The 18,720-nt window shown below is 37.5% G+C and overlaps 3 protein-coding genes across 3 annotated transcripts; 2 read left to right on the top strand and 1 right to left on the bottom strand.

Moving 5' to 3' along the window:
• The first annotated feature begins 2,600 nt into the window (after positions 1 to 2,600).
• Positions 2,601 to 4,890, top strand: LOC104436659 (pentatricopeptide repeat-containing protein At1g08070, chloroplastic). The gene has a single exon (XM_010049507.3). The coding sequence runs from the start codon at positions 2,618 to 2,620 to the stop codon at positions 4,826 to 4,828; it is 2,211 nt and encodes a 736-aa protein (XP_010047809.2). The 5' UTR covers positions 2,601 to 2,617; the 3' UTR covers positions 4,829 to 4,890.
• On the bottom strand, positions 4,843 to 6,014 carry LOC104428299 (early nodulin-93). Its single transcript, XM_010041307.3, has 4 exons — positions 5,688 to 6,014; positions 5,506 to 5,567; positions 5,275 to 5,350; positions 4,843 to 5,164 (listed from the first exon to the last, which is right to left on the bottom strand). Exons 1-4 carry the CDS (start codon positions 5,779 to 5,781, stop codon positions 5,070 to 5,072), a joined length of 327 nt encoding a protein of 108 aa, XP_010039609.2. The 5' UTR covers positions 5,782 to 6,014; the 3' UTR covers positions 4,843 to 5,069.
• Positions 6,015 to 16,439: 10,425 nt separating this feature from the next.
• Positions 16,440 to 17,436, top strand: LOC104428298 (early nodulin-93). Its single transcript, XM_010041306.3, has 4 exons — positions 16,440 to 16,613; positions 16,736 to 16,797; positions 16,903 to 16,978; positions 17,092 to 17,436. The coding sequence occupies exons 1-4, from the start codon at positions 16,520 to 16,522 to the stop codon at positions 17,184 to 17,186; spliced, it is 327 nt and encodes a 108-aa protein (XP_010039608.2). The 5' UTR covers positions 16,440 to 16,519; the 3' UTR covers positions 17,187 to 17,436.
• The last annotated feature ends 1,284 nt before the right edge of the window (positions 17,437 to 18,720 follow it).

Below are 18,720 nucleotides of genomic sequence, written 5' to 3'. Positions count from 1 at the left end.
ATCTTCCACTAAGTGTTTGCACTCATAAATTATATTTCTCTATTGACACTATAGTAAATTCTATTTAAAGGCTATCGGTGTGGGAGAATAGACATAGACTTAAACTAAAGCCGAAGCACTATAAATTTCATATGCAATCTTCTTTTCCCTTAACTTTTTTACTTAAGTTTATTGCACTATTACATGTTATTGTGCAAGTCAAATCTGTTGCATATCAAATTTTGAATATCTATTAGAAGTCTGGCATTTCACAAAACTGATTCTGTCTCTTATCCATATCTTACTTACCTTATTCCAGAACTGGCTGTTAAAATTTGTTTTAAACACATATTCACCCCTCCAAGTGTTCTTACTAACTTTATCAGATAGGACCTGGACTGCATATATATTTAAGGGTCACGAAGGAAAGAGGAATAATAGGAAATTGACCCAGAGTTGAGAAAACAACACATCAATGGTTGCTTTTGTGATATTCGAACATGTGACTTGTATTTTAAACGTGCGAGGTAAGCAGCCAAAATGAATCTTACACTTGACACGTGCATTGGGAATATAGTTTTGGGTTGACACGTGCATTGGGAATATAGTTTTGGGTTGAGCAAGTCTCGCGCTCTGCGAAAAAGAAATTTAATGCTGCGACACTTTCATTCTTATGGAAATTGATTTATTGGTGTTGTTCTAGTAGTTTCGTCTCCATTTTAATTTACTATCTAGTAAATTAATGTGGAGTAATCGTGTTGGACATAAGTTCTAAGATGGTTTTCAAAGGATAATATGTATACATACACGTATAAATATATATTTATGCATATAAATGTGTATATATTTGGACAAACAATCAAATAGACGGGGGAGTCATCTCTTTTGTATGACTATAGGGAATGAGTAAGAGTAAGATGAAATCCTAAACATAGCGGCAAACGTGTACCTAGATGGGGATTAGTATCAAGGGAAAAAAAAAAATATATATATATATATATATATATATATATATGTGTGTGTGTGTGTGTGTGTGTGTGTGTGTGTGTGTGCGCATTTCACCAATCACCTACAAACCTTTAGTTTTGAGAATATCAAATGCATACTCAAGTTTTACCTTAGAGACTTTAACATAAATTATCTTTGTCTCCCTATTTATGAAAACATTTTCTTTCCAAAAAGTATCCATCTCCTATTACTAGATTTTCACACCCACCCAAACTCCAGGCACTTATGCTTCCTTTTTCACAAGCCAAGGATGGCAATCGTGATCGCGCTAGTATCTCATCAAGACAAATATCCAATGCTCTTTTTTTATTTCCCGTCCTTCGTACACCATTTTCAATGCTGCATCTAGATCTCATCTTTGAACTGATCACTGTGTATCCATTAAAATGCTTGAATGAAATGCCAAAGAATAAGGACTAATATTGCATTTTAGATGGAAGACCACATTTGATTGAAGCTCTCCTCAGTCCACACCAATTACATGATTTGCTTAATGCGAACACCAGAAGTAGTTGTCGCATACTCGAGTTAGTTCTTTCTTCACTAGGTGAATATAATGATGTTCTTGAAATAGAGAGGATTCACTTTGCAAGAGTGTCATCAATCAGTTTTGCAGAATAACAGAGGTTCTTGTTTTCTAGCAAGTTTCATTTGTATGTTGAGAACATATCACCAGCTTTATTGGCCACCTGAGAACCAAACTGGACCAATCGGTTTGGTTCCAGGACCAAGGAGGCTAGATTCTGATTCTAGAAATTGGGAACTGGCACCTCTGGTCCACTTTCTGATTCTTGGATGGGAGTTGGCCCACCTAAAAACTGATTACTCTTGTCAGAAATGAGATATAGTTTTAGTATAATTCCCGATATGAACATGTATAGCACTACAATTTTCAAAAGAAGAGTTTTAACTTCGATAAGGTGTTCAAATATATATTCATAAGCTCATCAAACTTTCTCAAAGCCACCATTTCCTGTTTTAAGGTCTTCTAGCTTTAACATATGCATCGGCAAACGCATTCATCCTTCATAGCCACAACATATTGTTTCAAAGCTACAAGACAACGGAGCAATTATATCAAATACGCATGTCTATTTAGATCTCCATATTTGAACATATTTAAAGTTTAAATCTAGTTTATAAAGTAAGAGTTATTAAAATCTAAAGTAATAATTAACAACATACACATTTGACATTTGACGTATTTACAATCAGATCTCTCTATCACTTTGCTTACACATGACTGCTCACCTAAATCCATCTCGATCCAAAGCTTTGATCTCAAGTTCGGGAGCTTCCTTTTTGAATGAATAATTTTTTTTTAGTGTTGTCTCATTAATTATTTGATAATTACTTGCTTAGATTTTGAAATTATATAAACCAATAAGTACAATTTTGCAAGAAAACGATAGTGAGGCTAGGCTTCGATTGCCCTAATCAAACCGGTTCAATATTGGGCGGGCCTAAATTCTCTCACGGGGATCGGGCCAGTGATTGGGCCGAAATAGCCAGGCCCGCAAAATTGTGGCGGGTACTGAACGTTGACTCGAGAATTCACCAACTGTAATTCAAAAGCTGTCTTCTTTTTCATCCTCTTCCCTGCTTCATCCCAGTCCAGAAGACCGAGAAAATGCTCGCTTCACCTATCGCTCCCTCAGTTTCGCCGTTCAGCTTCCATGTCCCCCCCTCTTCTGATCCACCGTACAAGCTCCTCCAAGCGCACCCATCTCTGTCACTGCTCTCCAAGTGCAAGAACCTCCACCAGCTCAGGCAAATCCACTGCCAGATCGTAAAATCTGGCCTCCACAATACCCAGTTCGCCCTCAGCAAGCTCATCGAGTTTTGCGCGGTCTCACCATCTGGCGATCTGTCCTATGCGGTCTCGCTGTTTGAATCCATCGAGGAGCCGAATCAGTTGATTTGGAACACTATAATCAGAGGGCATTGTTTGAGCGCTGCCCCGGCCTTAGCCATAGATATTTATGTTCAAATGTTGTTGCGTGGGGCGATGCCGAATTCTTATACTTTCCCTTTCCTGTTGAAGTCTTGTGCGAAAGCTGGGTCGACCCATGAAGGGAAACAGATTCATTCGCATGTTTTGAAGCTAGGACTTGAGTCTGATTCTTTTGTGCACACTTCACTTATCAGTATGTATGCTCAGAGCGGTGAATTGGACAGTGCACGTCTGGTGTTCGAGAAAAGCTCTTACAGAGATGTTGTGTCTTATACGGCTTTGTTGACTGGTTATGCATCTAGTGGTCAAATGAATGAAGCCAAACAGCTGTTTGAGGATATTCCGGTGAGAGATGCGGTGTCGTGGAATGCTATGATTGCAGGATACAGTGAATGTGGCCAATTTGAGGAGGCGATAGAAACATTTAGGGGAATGCAGAAGGTAAATGTGATGCCGAATGAGAGTACAATGGTTACCGTTCTCTCAGCTTGTGCACAGTCAGGTTCAGTGGAATTAGGGAAGTGGATGCATCGTTGGATAGAGGATTACAGGGTGGGATCGAATACACGGCTTGTCAATGCGCTTATTGACATGTACTCAAAGTGTGGGGATGTAGAAATAGCTCGAGGGTTGTTTGATGGAATGTCGCAGAAGGATGTGGTTTCGTGGAATGTCATGATTGGTGGTTATAGTCATATGAATTGTTACAAAGAGGCATTGGTTCTGTTCAGGGAAATGCTAAAATCTAATGTGGAGCCTAATGATGTCACGTTTTTAAATGTTCTCCCATCTTGTGCTTGCTTATGTGCACTCGATCTTGGAAAATGGATTCACACTTACATAAACAGGAACTTCAAAAACTCAACAAACACCGCTTTATATACCAGTCTTATTGACATGTATGCAAAATGTGGGAATGTGGAGGCAGCAGAACAAGTTTTTAATGGCATGAAGTGTAAAAGCTTGTCTTCTTGGAATGCAATGATTTCTGGATTGGCCGTCCATGGGGAAGTAGAGAAGGCCCTTGGCTTTTTCTCAAGGATGGTTAATGAAGGGCTCGAGCCAGATGATATCACATTCGTTGGTGTTTTATCTGCCTGTAATCATGCAGGTTCATTAGAACTTGCACGGAGTTATTTTAGTTCAATGATCCAAGACTATAGAATCTCCCCTAAATTACAGCATTATGGATGTGTCATAGATCTCATGGGTAAAAATGGATTGTTTGATGAAGCGGAGGCCCTCATAGAATCGATGAATGTGAAACCAGATGGTGCTATTTGGGGTTCTCTGCTAGAAGCATGCCGAGCTCACGGAAAAGTCGAGTTGGGTGAAACTTTTGCTCGGCATCTTTTTGAGCTGGAACCCGACAATCCTGGTGCTTATGTGCTCTTATCCAACATTTATGCAAAAGCTGGTAGGTGGGACGATGTGGCGAGAATAAGAACCAAACTGAATGATAAGGGAATGAAAAAGGTTCCTGGGTCGACATCTGTAGAAGTAGATAGTGTGGTTCATGAGTTCCTTGTGGGTGACAAAACACATCCTCAGAGCAAAGACATATACATGATGTTGGATGAAATAGACAGGCTTTTGGAAATGGCTGGGTTTGTGCCAGACACAACCGAGGTGCTTTATGACATGGATGAAGAGTGGAAGGAGTGCGCATTAAGTCACCACAGTGAGAAGCTGGCAATTGCATACGGGCTGATCAGTACTAAGCCCAGGACAACCATTAGGATTGCCAAGAACCTTCGAGTCTGCAGAAACTGCCATTCAGCAACAAAGCTCATTTCAAAGATTTTCAATAGGGAGATAATTGCCCGGGACCGTAACCGCTTCCACCATTTTAGAGATGGTAATTGCTCATGTAAGGATTGTTGGTAATGAACACGTCATGATATAGGGACAACATTTGGTAATTGTGAATTACACTAAATTGCTTAATACATCCTCATGCTCTTCATTCTGATATAAAATGTGAACTAGATTCATCTTCAGGATGAAGCAGAAGAACCCATTCTTATTTTTTAGGTGATACAAGGTGGTACTCTGCTTTCTAGTTCACGCAGAAACAAGTTGCTTCGAAATGGAAGCCACATAAGCTTCTTGTCTAGTGTTTTTGACTTCATGCCTCAGTGTTATGGACTTGCTTGAAGGAGTTCCGCCTAGCCGTAGCCAAGACAGTCTTGTCAGCAACTATGAAATAGGCTGCTCCAGCAACTGTCATAAGGAAAATATTCCTGTCAGATAATCGCAATATTTGGTCTATTACATGAAGATCTATGATACAAAGTCATTGATCATTGTCAGTCTGATTAATGTCTAACGACCTGTTGAGATAATGAGTGCTTGAGCTGAGTGGTTGAAGTTTGTTCTTGCCCAGGGCAGCATCCTTGCACTAGCCAACTGCATAGTTAAGCATGTACATATTGAGAAAAAAGTACAATAAAAAGACACCTTTGAATTGAACAAAAGTTTCAGCCAAAGAATTTGAAAAACATTTAAATCAAATATCTCCAGAAGAAAGAAATCCCGACAAAATGGGCAATGCAAAGACTCACGGTCGGGATGGCTGTTGCTATCCCCGCCAGAACAGCCGCCTTAGCTCCGGCTTTTACACCCTCTGTTTGATGCACATCAGAAATTCAAACTTCAGCCATTTTGCAAAAAAGAAGAACAGTAATTTTGCAAAAACATGACAAACTTAATTCGTGGACTTTCAATGTAACGGAATGTTGCATACCGCGAGAGCAACGTTTGGCCATGGCCAGCCTCTGGTCAAGCGAAGCCAAACTGGTTTTCTCAAGAGGAGAACCGGTGACATTATTGTTGGCCATTGATGTATTGTGACGAGAAGATCCTAGTGAAAACAGTAAGAGAGGGAGTCAATTTGCAAAGAGAGCTCGGGTTTTAGGAAGCTTTGCCTGAAGTGGGAGTGAGTTCAGTGCAGGGATATTTATAGGGTTCACATAGCAGGAGGACGAGAGAGAGGGAGAGGGAGAGGGAGAGAGAGTAGCGCAGGTCGTGTTGATGGTTTTCAAATTCCAACGTCGTCTCACTTGTTTTCCTGCGGGTTTCTTTTTTCTGGTCTGTTTTGGTCGGTTGGTTCTTTGATTAAAGCACAAATTGTACGGGTACTCTACCTTCTTAGCGAGAGGGAAAAGATGGGCCAAGGTTCATGCGGATTCCATGGATCCAAATTTTTCAATTATGTGGATTTTTAAGAATTATCCATTCCAAAGATTGTGTTAGGCTCATAGAATCAGATTATTTTAGATAAAATCAAAAGGAAACCTAATGTCGAGCACCAAAATTATTGAATTATGTGGATTATGGTATAATAAAAGGCACATAGATACCACTAATAATAGTGCGTAATCTTTATTGTTTTTCTAATTCAGTGTTTAAGGATAGACAATCAAAATTGATCTTTAAATATCTTGAAAAGTTATCCAAAGACAGGTACCAGATCTTCATAAATCCAGCCATACAAAAATGGAACCCACCATGGAAATCTTCCTGAAATTGTATCCTGAATTGCAAACCCCACTTTGGAGGAATTTTTTTATTGATACATGCGGAAGTAGTTTTTGAATTCTTTATTTTAATGTTTTAACCCAGTATCCGTACAAAATTTCTCCATCAACATCAGAGTGATTGAACCGACATTTCTGGAGAAAATTTTCATAAAACTTAAGATTTTACGAAAGAAATAATCTGGAAAAAATGAAAGTCGGTTGGAACTAAGCTTGGGATCACAGCTTGGAGCAGAGCATTTCACAGAGATTGCAGTTTCTTTATCCAGATAAGCGGTAGGGTCGTGGAATGGAGCCGAGAAAACCGTAGCATTGAAGAAGACGACGAATGATGGGTGTAGGGTTTCGCACACATTTTCCGTTCAAGTGCTTTATGTTTCACTCTGACACAGTGATCCGTAAGGCCTTTTTCCTATGTTGTTTTCATATGACTTTATGTTCACACACGCATTAAACCTCTGTTTCCTCTGTGGAGAGAGAGAGAGAGAGGCCGGCAGGCCACTGGTTTGGGACATTACTGTCCTAAAACCATGGGCGCCGCATTGCCCTATATCCACTACATGTTCAGAGTGATCCTCAAAATTCAATCTGTTGTGGACCGTTCTATCACAGCCATTAGTTGCTGCGTGAGTTTTTACATAAATTGAAATTTTGTTGATATTATCCTCTCATTGACTTAAATAAAAACCACTTCCATCGACGCTTGAATGAAACACGGACATAGTACATTATGGTACCCATTGCGGTAGCCATCACCTTAAGACAACAACGCTTTAGTCAATAAAATTCAAATTATCTCCGACATCTAGTTTGGATTTTGAAAATCAGCGATGAAAATTGGTTCAATTAAGAATTGACAATCATCTTCACAGCTCCTCTGTCCAATATGTGAACAATCGAGAAAGGGTATTGCCATATAACTATGGTGCAACCTCGGAAAATAAGAGATTTTTCTCTCAAATCATTTCACTATATATTGAACTTCTTGTGACCAGAAAACCTATGGCATTGTCCTACTTAAAAAATAACTGACCGCTCGACCAGGTGCAATCATGCTAATATGCTTTAGGGAATCGGTCGAAAGCCAAACATTATGTGAATTGAATTAGTCACGAGCAATCGTTATATTGTAGATTGCCACACTTCTACCTGCTCCGTATTTAATATTTTCTACTATGTTGTTTGATAGAGAAACCACTTACAAATGATCATTTATAACTTAAACCATCTACAAATAATAAATAATCTCTTATTCACCTATGCCTATTGGTCTTACTTTTAAATATGTATTAATTTCTTTTTGTACACAATTCATGGAAAGAACAAATTTTGAGATTGTACTAAGTGAACATTTGACATGCGGTCTTGTGAAATTTATAGACACATAACCTCATTAGTAGATTTGAAAAAAAAAGAAAATCACTAATATCATTGAATGCGTGTAGATGTGCATGTAAGCATGGGAGAGAGGGATCGTACATGTTGATTTGAAGGAGGTTTGTTTTGCCTTGCCTCGTAGGTCGTAGCTGTGACGAACGGTATCTTGGGTAAGGATCTTGCGCTCATCAAATCTTCTTTTGTTACTCGACGAATGGGTACAGTTCTGATGGGGCACAGCTCTTTCAATCCAAATCCTACCGATTTTGCATTCGGAGAAGTTTTGTGTAGGCTTGTGACATGTAGATTTGGCTCTGTCACAAGAAGAAAAATTGATTATAGAAGTATCAAGCAGGCCAGTCCAACTAAATTATCTAATATTGGTCTGCAAATTTATCAATTAATTTCGGAGAAACTGGTAAATTCTTACATGAACCTTATGATTTTTCAATAGAGGATGATAGAGCAACGGTTGTTTGTTAATATCAAGACAGTGGATCGAGTCTCGTTTTTCAGTCTTGATAAAATCAAATACAATTAATTGTCGGTTGAGCAGCACTGAAAAAAATATCACCATCTCACATGGAGAAAAGACTAAAAAAAGGGGGGTTTGAAGGAAAATTACCGAATTACCATAAAAGTCTTGACGGCTGGCTTGTTCATCGTTTTAACCTATGTTTCCAAGTCTAAATCATCCTTATGGTAAATTCTTACATGAACCTTACATGAACCTTATGATTTTTCAATAGAGGATGATTGAGCAACAGTTGTTTGTTAATATCAACACAGTGGATCGAGTTTCGTCCTTCAGTCTTGATAAAATCAAATACAATTAATTATCGGTCGAGCAGCACTGAAAAAAATATCTGCCATCTCACATGGAGAAAAGACTGAAAAAAGGGGGGTTTGAAGGAAAATTACCGAGTTACCATAAAAGTCTTGACGGATGGCTTGTTCATCGTTTTAACCTATGTTTTCAAGTCTAAATCATCCTCGTTGGAAACATTTGCCATCTCACATGGAGAAAGACTGAAAAACAGGAGTAGCAACATCACAAGTTCCATGTTCAGTTTCATGGTGATAGAAAGAAGCGTGGAAGCAAGGCCCTCTAGCGGTTAGCTACGCTTGTTTTATACATACCACCGAGCGTGTTGGCCCAATATACATTGACCAACGAGGGAGTAATACACAGCAATCTTATCCCCTCATAAGTACACAGAGCAAAAAAAGAAGGCAATTCAGGAAGAAAAACTAAGGACTTTATGATGATAATAAATTCGGCACCAAAAAAAGAGCTGGGCAGTCCGGAACTGAAACCCAAAATTACTAATTACTTTTCCCTGCATGATGACAAATTCACAAGCCGAATAAGGTAAAAAGGGAAAGAAATAGGAAAAGGAAAATGGTATCTCAGCAGCCCTACACCTAATGAATTAGCAGGTAACGGGAGAAAGAATTTTTTTCGTGTTTCCATATTTTTCTCTCTGGATTTATGGATTTCCCATTTTATTCTTTTCTTGTTACGGACAATTTCAGCCCCAAAGAGAGGAGGTTGCATTTTTGGGAATTGGCAGAAAAAGAAAAAAAAAACATGATTTTCCCATAGGGCGAGAGAGAGAGAGAGAGAGAGAGAGAGAGAGAGGCCATAAGAGGGAAAATTTCAAAATCAGGTCTCGGCAAATTCTGAATTTCAAGTTACCTGCTCGGTTTTATTTATAAAAGGATTTTTTTTTTCCATTTTTTAGTTTACGCATTTAATTATTTTGCTATTTCAGATTACCATTGCCTTTCCACTGTCTCTCCTTTCTCCTTTACACATGAGCAAGTCTATTTTTTTTTAGTTACGTTTGTTGGCGACATTTTACTTGCTACTAATGATTTTGATTTGTTACATGAAGCCAATAAATTTCTCTCTAAGAATTTTGAAATGAAAAACATAAATAAGGCAACATAAGATCATGATGATTATTAGACATTAGTTTGGGTATCAAAGTATCCTAATCAAAGGTTGCAAAGAAAGTTCTTAGATACTTGTTAGGAACTAAGAAACATGTGATCAATTATAAAAGATTTGACAATCTTTAGTTGATTGGATGTTTAAATTCAAACTTAGTTGGATGTGCTAACACAAGAAAATCAACATTTGGCTACTTATTCCCTTTTGCTACAGGGACAATTTCATGGAAATAAGTGAAGTAGTCTATCATTGTTGCATCCAATACGAAGGTTGAGTTTGTGGCATTGCTTTGAGAACACTATTCATAGGTTATGTTTGCGAAACTTTATTTTAGGTTTTATTATTATCAACAATATTGCCAAGCATTGAAAATTTATTGTGATAGCTCTGCAGTAGTTTTTTATTCTCTAAGAACAACAAGTATTACAATTGTGCTAAAAATATGGAAATTAAATACTTGTCTATTAAATAAGTTTCAAAAATAGAGAATGTCAATTGAGTACATTAGTATCAACTTTATGATTGCACATCCCTTACAAAAGGATTGCCACCCAAAATAATTCATGAACATGTTGAAAGGATAGCCATTACTGGATATTACTAATGATATTGTATTATGATTTCATTAAGTCTATTTGATACTTTGAGCTCATTTGTGTTTTTGATATTTCCTGTTTTTTAATTTAGTATACATGATAGAAATGGATGAATGTTTAATAGGATAGTCTTCAACAAAGGCATCATAGTTGGACCATTCACATACTTCTCATTTTATAGATTATATTTAGTAGGGAGCTATAGTTGTAGTACATGAAAGGGACTGTGTCGATTAATGACATACAACCACTATGACTCACGTTAGTTTTCTCTACTTAGTTGTGATTATTATGTGATAGCTAATTTAAGCAAGGTTTTAGCATAATGTTATCGTGCACATTATGGTCTTTATTAAATCATGAAAGAAAAATCATATGGGCCAAGTGAGAGAGAATGACTCACATTAGTCATATGAACATGTTGAAAGGATAGGTATAATTGAACATTACTAATGATATTGAATTATGATTTCATTAAGTCTATTTGACACTTCGAGCTCATTTGTGTTTTTGATATTTCCTGTTTTTTAATTTAGTATACATGATGAAAATAGATTAATGTTTAATGGGATAGTCTCCAACAAAGACATCATAGTTGGACCATTTATATACTTCTCATTTTATAGATTATAATAAATAGAGAACTATAGTTGTAGTACATGGAAGGGATTGTGTCAATTAATGATATACAACTACTATGGCTCACATTAGTTTTCCCTACTTAGTTGTGATTATTATGTGATAGCTAATTTAAGAAAGGTTTTAGCATAATGTCATTGTGCACATTATAGTCTTTATTAATAATTGCATATTTTTCATCCCTCTTGTTGTGAATAAATCATGAAGATTTAAGATTATTTGATTTTGAATTTTCATATAATTAAACTACACTATTGCTATTAGATGAGTGAAAGTATTATCAGCAATAATTGACAAACATAACTAGCAGTTTAACGTGACGAATGTATAACTTCAAAGCGATTATGCTCAAGATCATTACTGGTGTAAAGAGCACAACTCTAAGGCTTTGTCTAGTGACACTTCAAATAGTGTCCAATTCTATTATTTTGTTCCTTAGAACAAAAAAAGAAAGAAATCAATTTGGTAAATTTTTATTCTCAAAAACAATTTTTTTTTTTTTTTTGGTTCCTGAGAATAGATTTGGAACAAAACTAAAAAGTAGAAAAAAGCTACCTCTTGCTCCCGGGAACAATTTTAAAATCAAGTCCAACATTTTCTTTTTTCTCTTTTTTTTTTTTCTCTTTCTCTCTTCTTCTTCCTTCTAGTCGATCACCGACCATTGTAACCGTTGCCACTGGCAATGGCCGACCACCGGCTAGGGAGGTACGACAAGCTCTTCAAAGGCTTCCTTGGTCATTGCAAGCCTTATCCTCACAAGGCTTGGCAAGGCTAGCCTCGCCTTGGCTTGGTGAGGCCTAGCCTCATGCCAATTGGCAAGGCCGAGCCTCGCCTAGATCTTCAAAGCTGAGGCTCACCTAGCCAGTGAGCTCACTGGACCTCGCCAAGTCAATCTCGACCACCACTGTGGTTGGTGACCAGCCACAAAGAAGGAGGAAGAAGAAGAGAAAAGGAAAAAAAAAAAAGAAAATAAAAGAAAAATAATAAAAGTTTTAAAAATTAAAAGAAACAAAAAAAAAATTAAGAGTTCTACCAAACGTATTTCTATTTTAGAAATAAAAATTTTGGTCAATTACTAAGCGTCTTCAAAAGTTTAGAAATTATTCTCAAGAGTAGAATAAAAAAAAATCATTTTTGAGCAAAAATTATTACCAAACGCACCCTTATTCTTTTGAATTCCTCTCGGAATCAGGTCAGATAGGTAAGAGACTGTTCTTGTCTTGAATTCCAAATATCTTTTGCTGATTACTGATTATCCCATTACTCTCTAGTTAGGACTTGATTAAGAAAAATTATTCCTTTAGGCTAGGGAATTCTGATATATATACAAATCAAATGTGTTTTCGTTAGCGTTTTGCCTTAAGAAGGTATTTCCACCAAACTTGCTTGTAATCAAAATATGTGAAAGTAGGTCGATATGGTAATGGTTGGGTCAATTTACTTTCAAATTTCATTTGGGTACCGAGTGATGGGGCCATTTTGAAGGATGGATTAAGTGATATATGGTGGCTGTCGAATGGGTAATAATGTTTGGGTTGTGTGTATCCGAAAATGTTTAAATTTTATAGATATGTAAGTTCGCAATAAAACAACAGGCGAAAATGATGGTCAAATTATTTATCACTTACTCTTTTAAGGAGAATTAATTTCTTATAATTATAGATGGGGAACGCAAATATGTAATAAAATCAAATTACAAAGACTGATTAAAAAAGAGCATTCGCTTACTAATAAAGGATTAGGAGATTTAATATGAACCATCTTATACTGAGTCCACAAATAAAGAAATATATATATATATATATATATATATATATATATTAATTATCAAGTTCCAAAACTCTAATTACGTACCACCACTACACACTTGCAGCTTCGCTACACTCATCTCTCCCTCTCCTCTTGTTAATTGTAATTTCTTATTCTGGGTCATTCTTGATCATTCAAGCAATTTTGTTGTGTGATCCTCTGGGATTTCACCTGGGAAAGCTGAGATTAATCTAAATGCTCTATTTTCCCATTTCTCGGGGGTGATGTTTGCTCGGTCATTATGTTCTTTTGCTGAAACATAATTTATGCAAATGAGAAGTGTGTTATGTGCGATTGGAAAGAGAAATGGGATATCCTCATGTGCCTGCGCCTTAATTGGTGTGCTCAGAGAATACCGCCTCTTCTTTGTTCCAATCAACAGAGATTATTAAGAATTCTTATTTGGTCTCAATCAGAGAATGGCAAGAAAAAGGCTCAGGAAATCGAAATGGGCCTCATTGCAGCGTTGGGATTTTTTGGGTCTCCTTTGGGTCTATGCTGGACTTGGGCCATACACATTTCGACTAGGGGTATCACCGGTTCGGTTCAATTCATTTTTTTGCGAAGAACCATTAAAAACTTATTAGGAAAAACTTATGAACCGAACCAAATACAAAGTGAACTGAAATTTTGGTTCGGTTGGGTTGGATTTTTCTGTTTTTGGTTTTTAGCTTTCAATTTTTGGTTTTTGCATTTGTTTTTTTTTTTTCGTTTTTTTTCTGTTGTACATATTTTTCGTTTTCAAGAAATAAGCTCTTATCAGTTGTTGGTTCCATTCGGTTCGGTTAACTAATAAAAAAAATTCGTTTTTAATGAGGCCGAATTTTCAATTCGGTTTTGTTCGGTTTTCAATTCGGTTAGGTTTTTTGTTCGGTTTTTAACACCCCTAATTTTGACTGCACCCAGAAAGCATCATCTCTTTCTTCTCAGCCGTTGGACAGAAGAAGCATGGCTACACCTAGAATTAAAGTTAAAATTACAAATCGGGGTTTTAATTGAATGGAAGAGTGGTTTTTCAACGGGGAAATTCAAAGTCGAACTCACCCTCATTGGATCTTCTAGTTGGAAATTCCATGGAACATGTGGAAATCAAGAAATCACTTTGTTTAGACAACACAATCTAAATCCTAGAACGGTGGTGGAATATGATCATGAACTCATCTCAATACATACTTAAAGTTAGGGGTAAGCATGATTTTAGGGTAGAATTAGGAATCAAAGAACTAGATAGGTGGGAACCAGTCCGGCTCTAGATTCTAGGGAGAAATGGTTCGGTTCCCAATTCAACTTTTTTAGGAACTACTAATTCCCAGTTCAGTTCTTGGTTCCTATGGGAACTAAACGCGAATTGGAAGGAACCAGACCTGAATTCTAAAATCCCTAATTATCTTTTTTGACTCACTTTATTTTTGTGTTGTGCTTCCTTTCATCTTGTCATCTCTATCTTTATATATTGTAATTCCTTTTTATATATCTAATGAGTAAATGTTTTATTTTATTTCTTCTCCTTTTCTTAAGATATGGCTTGTTTTAATGAGAAGATTATCATCAATAAATAGAATTTACTAAATGAATATATGTTGTGAGGCTTTCTAATAATTATTTTTGTTTAGTTAATAGTAATTTTAAATTTAAAACTATTATTAAGTGACAACTATGATATTGTTTATTTTGATTTTAAGTGGTTAGAATTTTAAACAATTTTCCATGGATGATTGAGGATTGAAGTTTTATAATTTATGTTTTACATTACATGTTTTGAACTTTTTAGTATTTATTTTATTTTAAGTGTTTATCTGTTATGGATTGTTACTGTTGACAAACAACAAGTTTCCATTTTTAGGGCTGCGTTCATTTTTATTTTGCTTAACTAAAACTGAAAAAAAAAAAAAAAAAAAAGAAGAACCTATTAGGCCTTGAACTTGTGAAAAGGTAAGTTCCAAGTTCGGACAGCGGGCTCCAAGTTCTACTCACCCCTACTTAGAGTATGCGTGAAACATGATTACCAACTGATTGTGATTTGCCGGCTTGTGATGCGCGAAACCTTATCACCAGCTAGCTTCAGTTAGCCCATTTCAAGAATACCCAAATCATACCATGTTTTAGAGAGGCCAATCAAGTAGGAGATTGAGTCGCAAAAGCCAACAAGCAAAAACAAAGAACAATGTAAGCTCAAAAACTTGTTCTATATTTTAGGTTTCAAGTTCTATGTTAGAACCTACAACTCCCCGTCAAAACCGGTTCTCCAATTTTTGGAACCTAGATACTACTCTACATACCTTGGAACCTGGAACCAAATTGGTTTCCACTGGTTTGATTCGGTTCCGTATCTACTCCGAAATCATACTCACCCCTACTCGAAGTACTAAACACAGTGTGTTTCCGATGACCGAAAAAAAGAAGAGAATATCGACAAAATTTCAATTTATCTAAAAACTAACATAACAGTTAATGACTGTGATTAATCGGTCCACAGCAATTGAATTTTGAGGATCACTCTAAATATCTAGTGCATAGGGCCATGCGGTGCCCATGGTTTTAGGGTAGTAGTGTCCAACTCTCTCATGGATCACAATGTCAGAGCGAAACATAAAGCAATAGAACAAATAATGTGGGCGGAACCCAACACCCATCATTCGTCGTCTTCTTCAATGGTGCGGTTTTCTCAGCTCCATTCCACGATCCTATCCGCTTATCTGGATCAAGAAACTGCAATCTCTGTGAAATACTCTGCTCCACGCTGTGATCCCAAGCTTAGTTCCAACCGAGTTTCATTCTTTTCCGGATGATTTCTTTCGTAAAATTTTGAGTCTTACTGACCATTTTTCAAGAAATGTCGGTTCCGTCCCTCTGATGCTGTTGGATAAATTTTGTGCGGATACGGGTTAAAACACTTCAATAAAGCATTCAAAAACTTAGTACCTGCACGTGGGTCATGTATGTATTGTTTAAGGAGCTATCCTCTGAAAAACAATTCCACCGAAGTGGCGTTTGCAATTCAGGATCCTATTTCAGGAAGATTTCCAAGGTGGGTTCCATTTTTATATGGCTAAACGTCTGGAGATCTTGTACCTTTATTGGATAATCTTTCAAGACATTTAAAGATCGATTTTGGTTGTCTATTTTTAAACACTGAATTAGAAAAATAATAAAGATTAAATATAATTATTAGAGGCATTTGTGTCCCATAATTTAATGATTTGATACTTGACGTTAGGTTTTCTTTAATATTTTCTAAAATTATCTGGTTCTTTGGGCTCAACACCAAATCTTTGGATCGGATAGGCCTTAAGAACCCACATAATTCAAGAATTTAGATGCATTGAATCCGCATGAATCTAGATCATCCTTTCCCTCTTGGTGAGAAAGGAGTGTACCTGTACACTTTGTGCGCACAGCCAAAGAACCAACCGACCAGAACAGAGCAGAAAAAAGAAACCGAAGGAAAACAAGTGACGGACGACGTTGGAATTTGAATACCATCAACACCACCTGATACTCTCTCTCTCCGTCTCTTTCTCGTCCATGTGACCGCTATAAATAACACTGCACTAACTCACTCCCTCTTCAGGCAAAGCTTCCTAAACACAAGTCCTCTTTGCAAATTGACTCTCTCCCTCTCTTACTGTTTTCACTAGGATCTTCTCATCACAATACATCAATGGCCAACAGTAACGTCACCGGATCTCCTCTTGAGAAAACCAGCTTGGCTTCACTCGACCAAAGGCTGACCATGGCAAAACGTTGCTCTCGTGGTATTCAACATTCTGTTACATTGAAAGTCCATGAACTATGTTTACCTTGATTTTCCAAATTTACTGTCTGTCTCCTCGTTTTCTGCAAAATGGCTTAAATCTAAATTTCTGATGTGCATCAGAGGGTGTAAAAGCTGGAGCTAAGGCGGCTGTTTTGGCAGGGATAGCAACAGCCATCCCGACTGTGAGTAATCTTTTTCAATTTCTTCGGCTGAAACTTTTGTTCAATTCAAGGGTGTCTTTTTATCGTACTTCTTTTTTCTCAATATGTACATGCTTAACTATGCAGTTGGCTAGTGCAAGGATGCTGCCCTGGGCAAGAGCAAACCTCAACCACTCGGCTCAAGCACTCATTATCTCAACAGGTCGTTAGACTTTAATCATACTGACAGTGATCAATGGCTTTGCATCATAAACCTTTATGTAATAGACCATATATTGCGATTATCTGACAGGAATATTTTCATTCTTATGGCAGTCGCTGGAGCAGCTTATTTCATAGTTGCCGACAAGACTATCTTGGCCACGGCTAGGCAGAACTCCTTCAAGCAAGTCTCCAACATTGAGGGGTGAACTGAAAAAAACTAGACAAGAAACTTATATGGCTTCCATTTTGATCAAACTTGTATCTGAGTGAACTAGAAAGCAGATTACCACCTTGTGTCACCCAAAAAATAAGTATGGGTTCTTCTGCTTCATCCTGAAGATGGATCTAGTTCACAATTTATATAAGAATGAAGAGTATGAGGATGTCCTCGGAAATTTAGTGCAATTTACAATTACCAAATGTTGTCCCTATTTCATAACGTGTTCATTACCACCATTCCTTACATCAGCAATTACCATCTCTAAAATAGTGGAAGCGGTTACAATCCCGGGCAATTATCTCCCTATTGAAAATCTTCAAAATGAGCCTTGTTGCCGAATGGCAGTTTCTGCAGACTTGAAGGTTCTTGGCGATCTTGATGGTCGTCCAGGGCTTAGTACTAATCAGCCCAAACGCAATCGCCAGCTTCTCCCTGTGGTTACTTAAAGCACACTCCTTCCACTCTTCATCCATGTCGTGAAGCACCTGGGCTGTGTCCTGCACAAACCCAGCCATTTCCAAAAGCCTGTCTATTTCATCCAACATCATGTATATTTTTTTGCTCTGAGGATGTGTTTTGTCACCCACGAGAAATTCATGAGCCACACTATCTACTTTTATTGATGTAGACCCAGGAACCTTTCTCATTCCCTTATCATTCAATTTGGTTTTTATTCTCGCCACATCGTCGCACCTATTGGCTTTTGCATAATATGTTTGATAAGAGCACATAAGCGCCAGGATTATCAGGTTCCGCTTCGAAAAGATGCAGAGCAAAAATTTCACCCAACTTGACTTTTTGATGAGCTCGGCAATCTTCTAGCGGAGAACCCCAAATAGCACCATCGGTTTCCCATTCATTGATTCTTGTCCATTTCTACCCAAGAGATCTATGAAGCATCCGTAATGCTGCAATTTAGGGGAGACTTTATAGTCTTGGACTAAAATTAACTACGTCCAAATTCTAATAAACATGCATGATTACAGGGAGGATGGTGAGACCGCCTGAAACTCGATGAGCTTGCCGAGGGCGAACTGGGTATTGTAGAGGCTGGATTTTACGATTTGGGATGGGATTTGCCTGAGCTGGAGGAGGTTCTTGCACTTGGAGAGATGCCACAGAGATGGATGTGCTTCGAGGAGCTTGCACGGTGGATCAGAAGAAGGGAGGACACGGAAGCTGAACGGCGAAACTGAGGAAGCGATAGGTGAAGCGAGCATAATCTTTCTCGGTCTTCTGGATTGTGAAGGAGGACATAGGATGAAAAAGAATACAGATTTTAAATTACAGTTGGTGAATTCTCGAGTCAACGTCTGGAATCCGCCACAAATTGGGGGCCTGGCTACTTGGGCCCGAACCTCGCGAGAGAATTTTGGCCCGACCCAGATTGAAACGGTTAGATCCGAGCAAGTGAAGCCTAGCCCCATTTCATTTTCTTTTTCAAATTCGACTTCTTGGTTAATGGAATTTCAATATCTAAGCAAGTATTAATCAAATGATTAATGAGATGATACTTATAA

Source organism: Eucalyptus grandis, chromosome 3 (assembly GCF_016545825.1).
Source record: "Eucalyptus grandis isolate ANBG69807.140 chromosome 3, ASM1654582v1, whole genome shotgun sequence".
Lineage (NCBI taxonomy): Eukaryota > Viridiplantae > Streptophyta > Magnoliopsida > Myrtales > Myrtaceae > Eucalyptus > Eucalyptus grandis.
This window is presented reverse-complemented; position numbering and strand designations above follow the sequence as displayed.

What these genes read in the sequence shown, in the direction of transcription:
- LOC104436659 (XM_010049507.3), top strand. Translation starts at nt 2,618, where the DNA reads ATGCTCGCTTCACCTATCGCTCCCTCAGTTTCGCCGTTCAGCTTCCAT.
- LOC104428299 (XM_010041307.3), bottom strand. Translation starts at nt 5,781, where the DNA reads ATGGCCAACAATAATGTCACCGGTTCTCCTCTTGAGAAAACCAGTTTG. An exon ending in TAGCAACAGCCATCCCGACC is followed by an intron (nt 5,351 to 5,505) that starts GTGAGTCTTTGC and finishes TTAACTATGCAG; the next exon opens with TTGGCTAGTGCAAGGATGCT. An exon ending in AGCACTCATTATCTCAACAG is followed by an intron (nt 5,165 to 5,274) that starts GTCGTTAGACAT and finishes TCCTTATGACAG; the next exon opens with TTGCTGGAGCAGCCTATTTC.
- LOC104428298 (XM_010041306.3), top strand. Translation starts at nt 16,520, where the DNA reads ATGGCCAACAGTAACGTCACCGGATCTCCTCTTGAGAAAACCAGCTTG. An exon ending in TAGCAACAGCCATCCCGACT is followed by an intron (nt 16,798 to 16,902) that starts GTGAGTAATCTT and finishes TTAACTATGCAG; the next exon opens with TTGGCTAGTGCAAGGATGCT. An exon ending in AGCACTCATTATCTCAACAG is followed by an intron (nt 16,979 to 17,091) that starts GTCGTTAGACTT and finishes TTCTTATGGCAG; the next exon opens with TCGCTGGAGCAGCTTATTTC.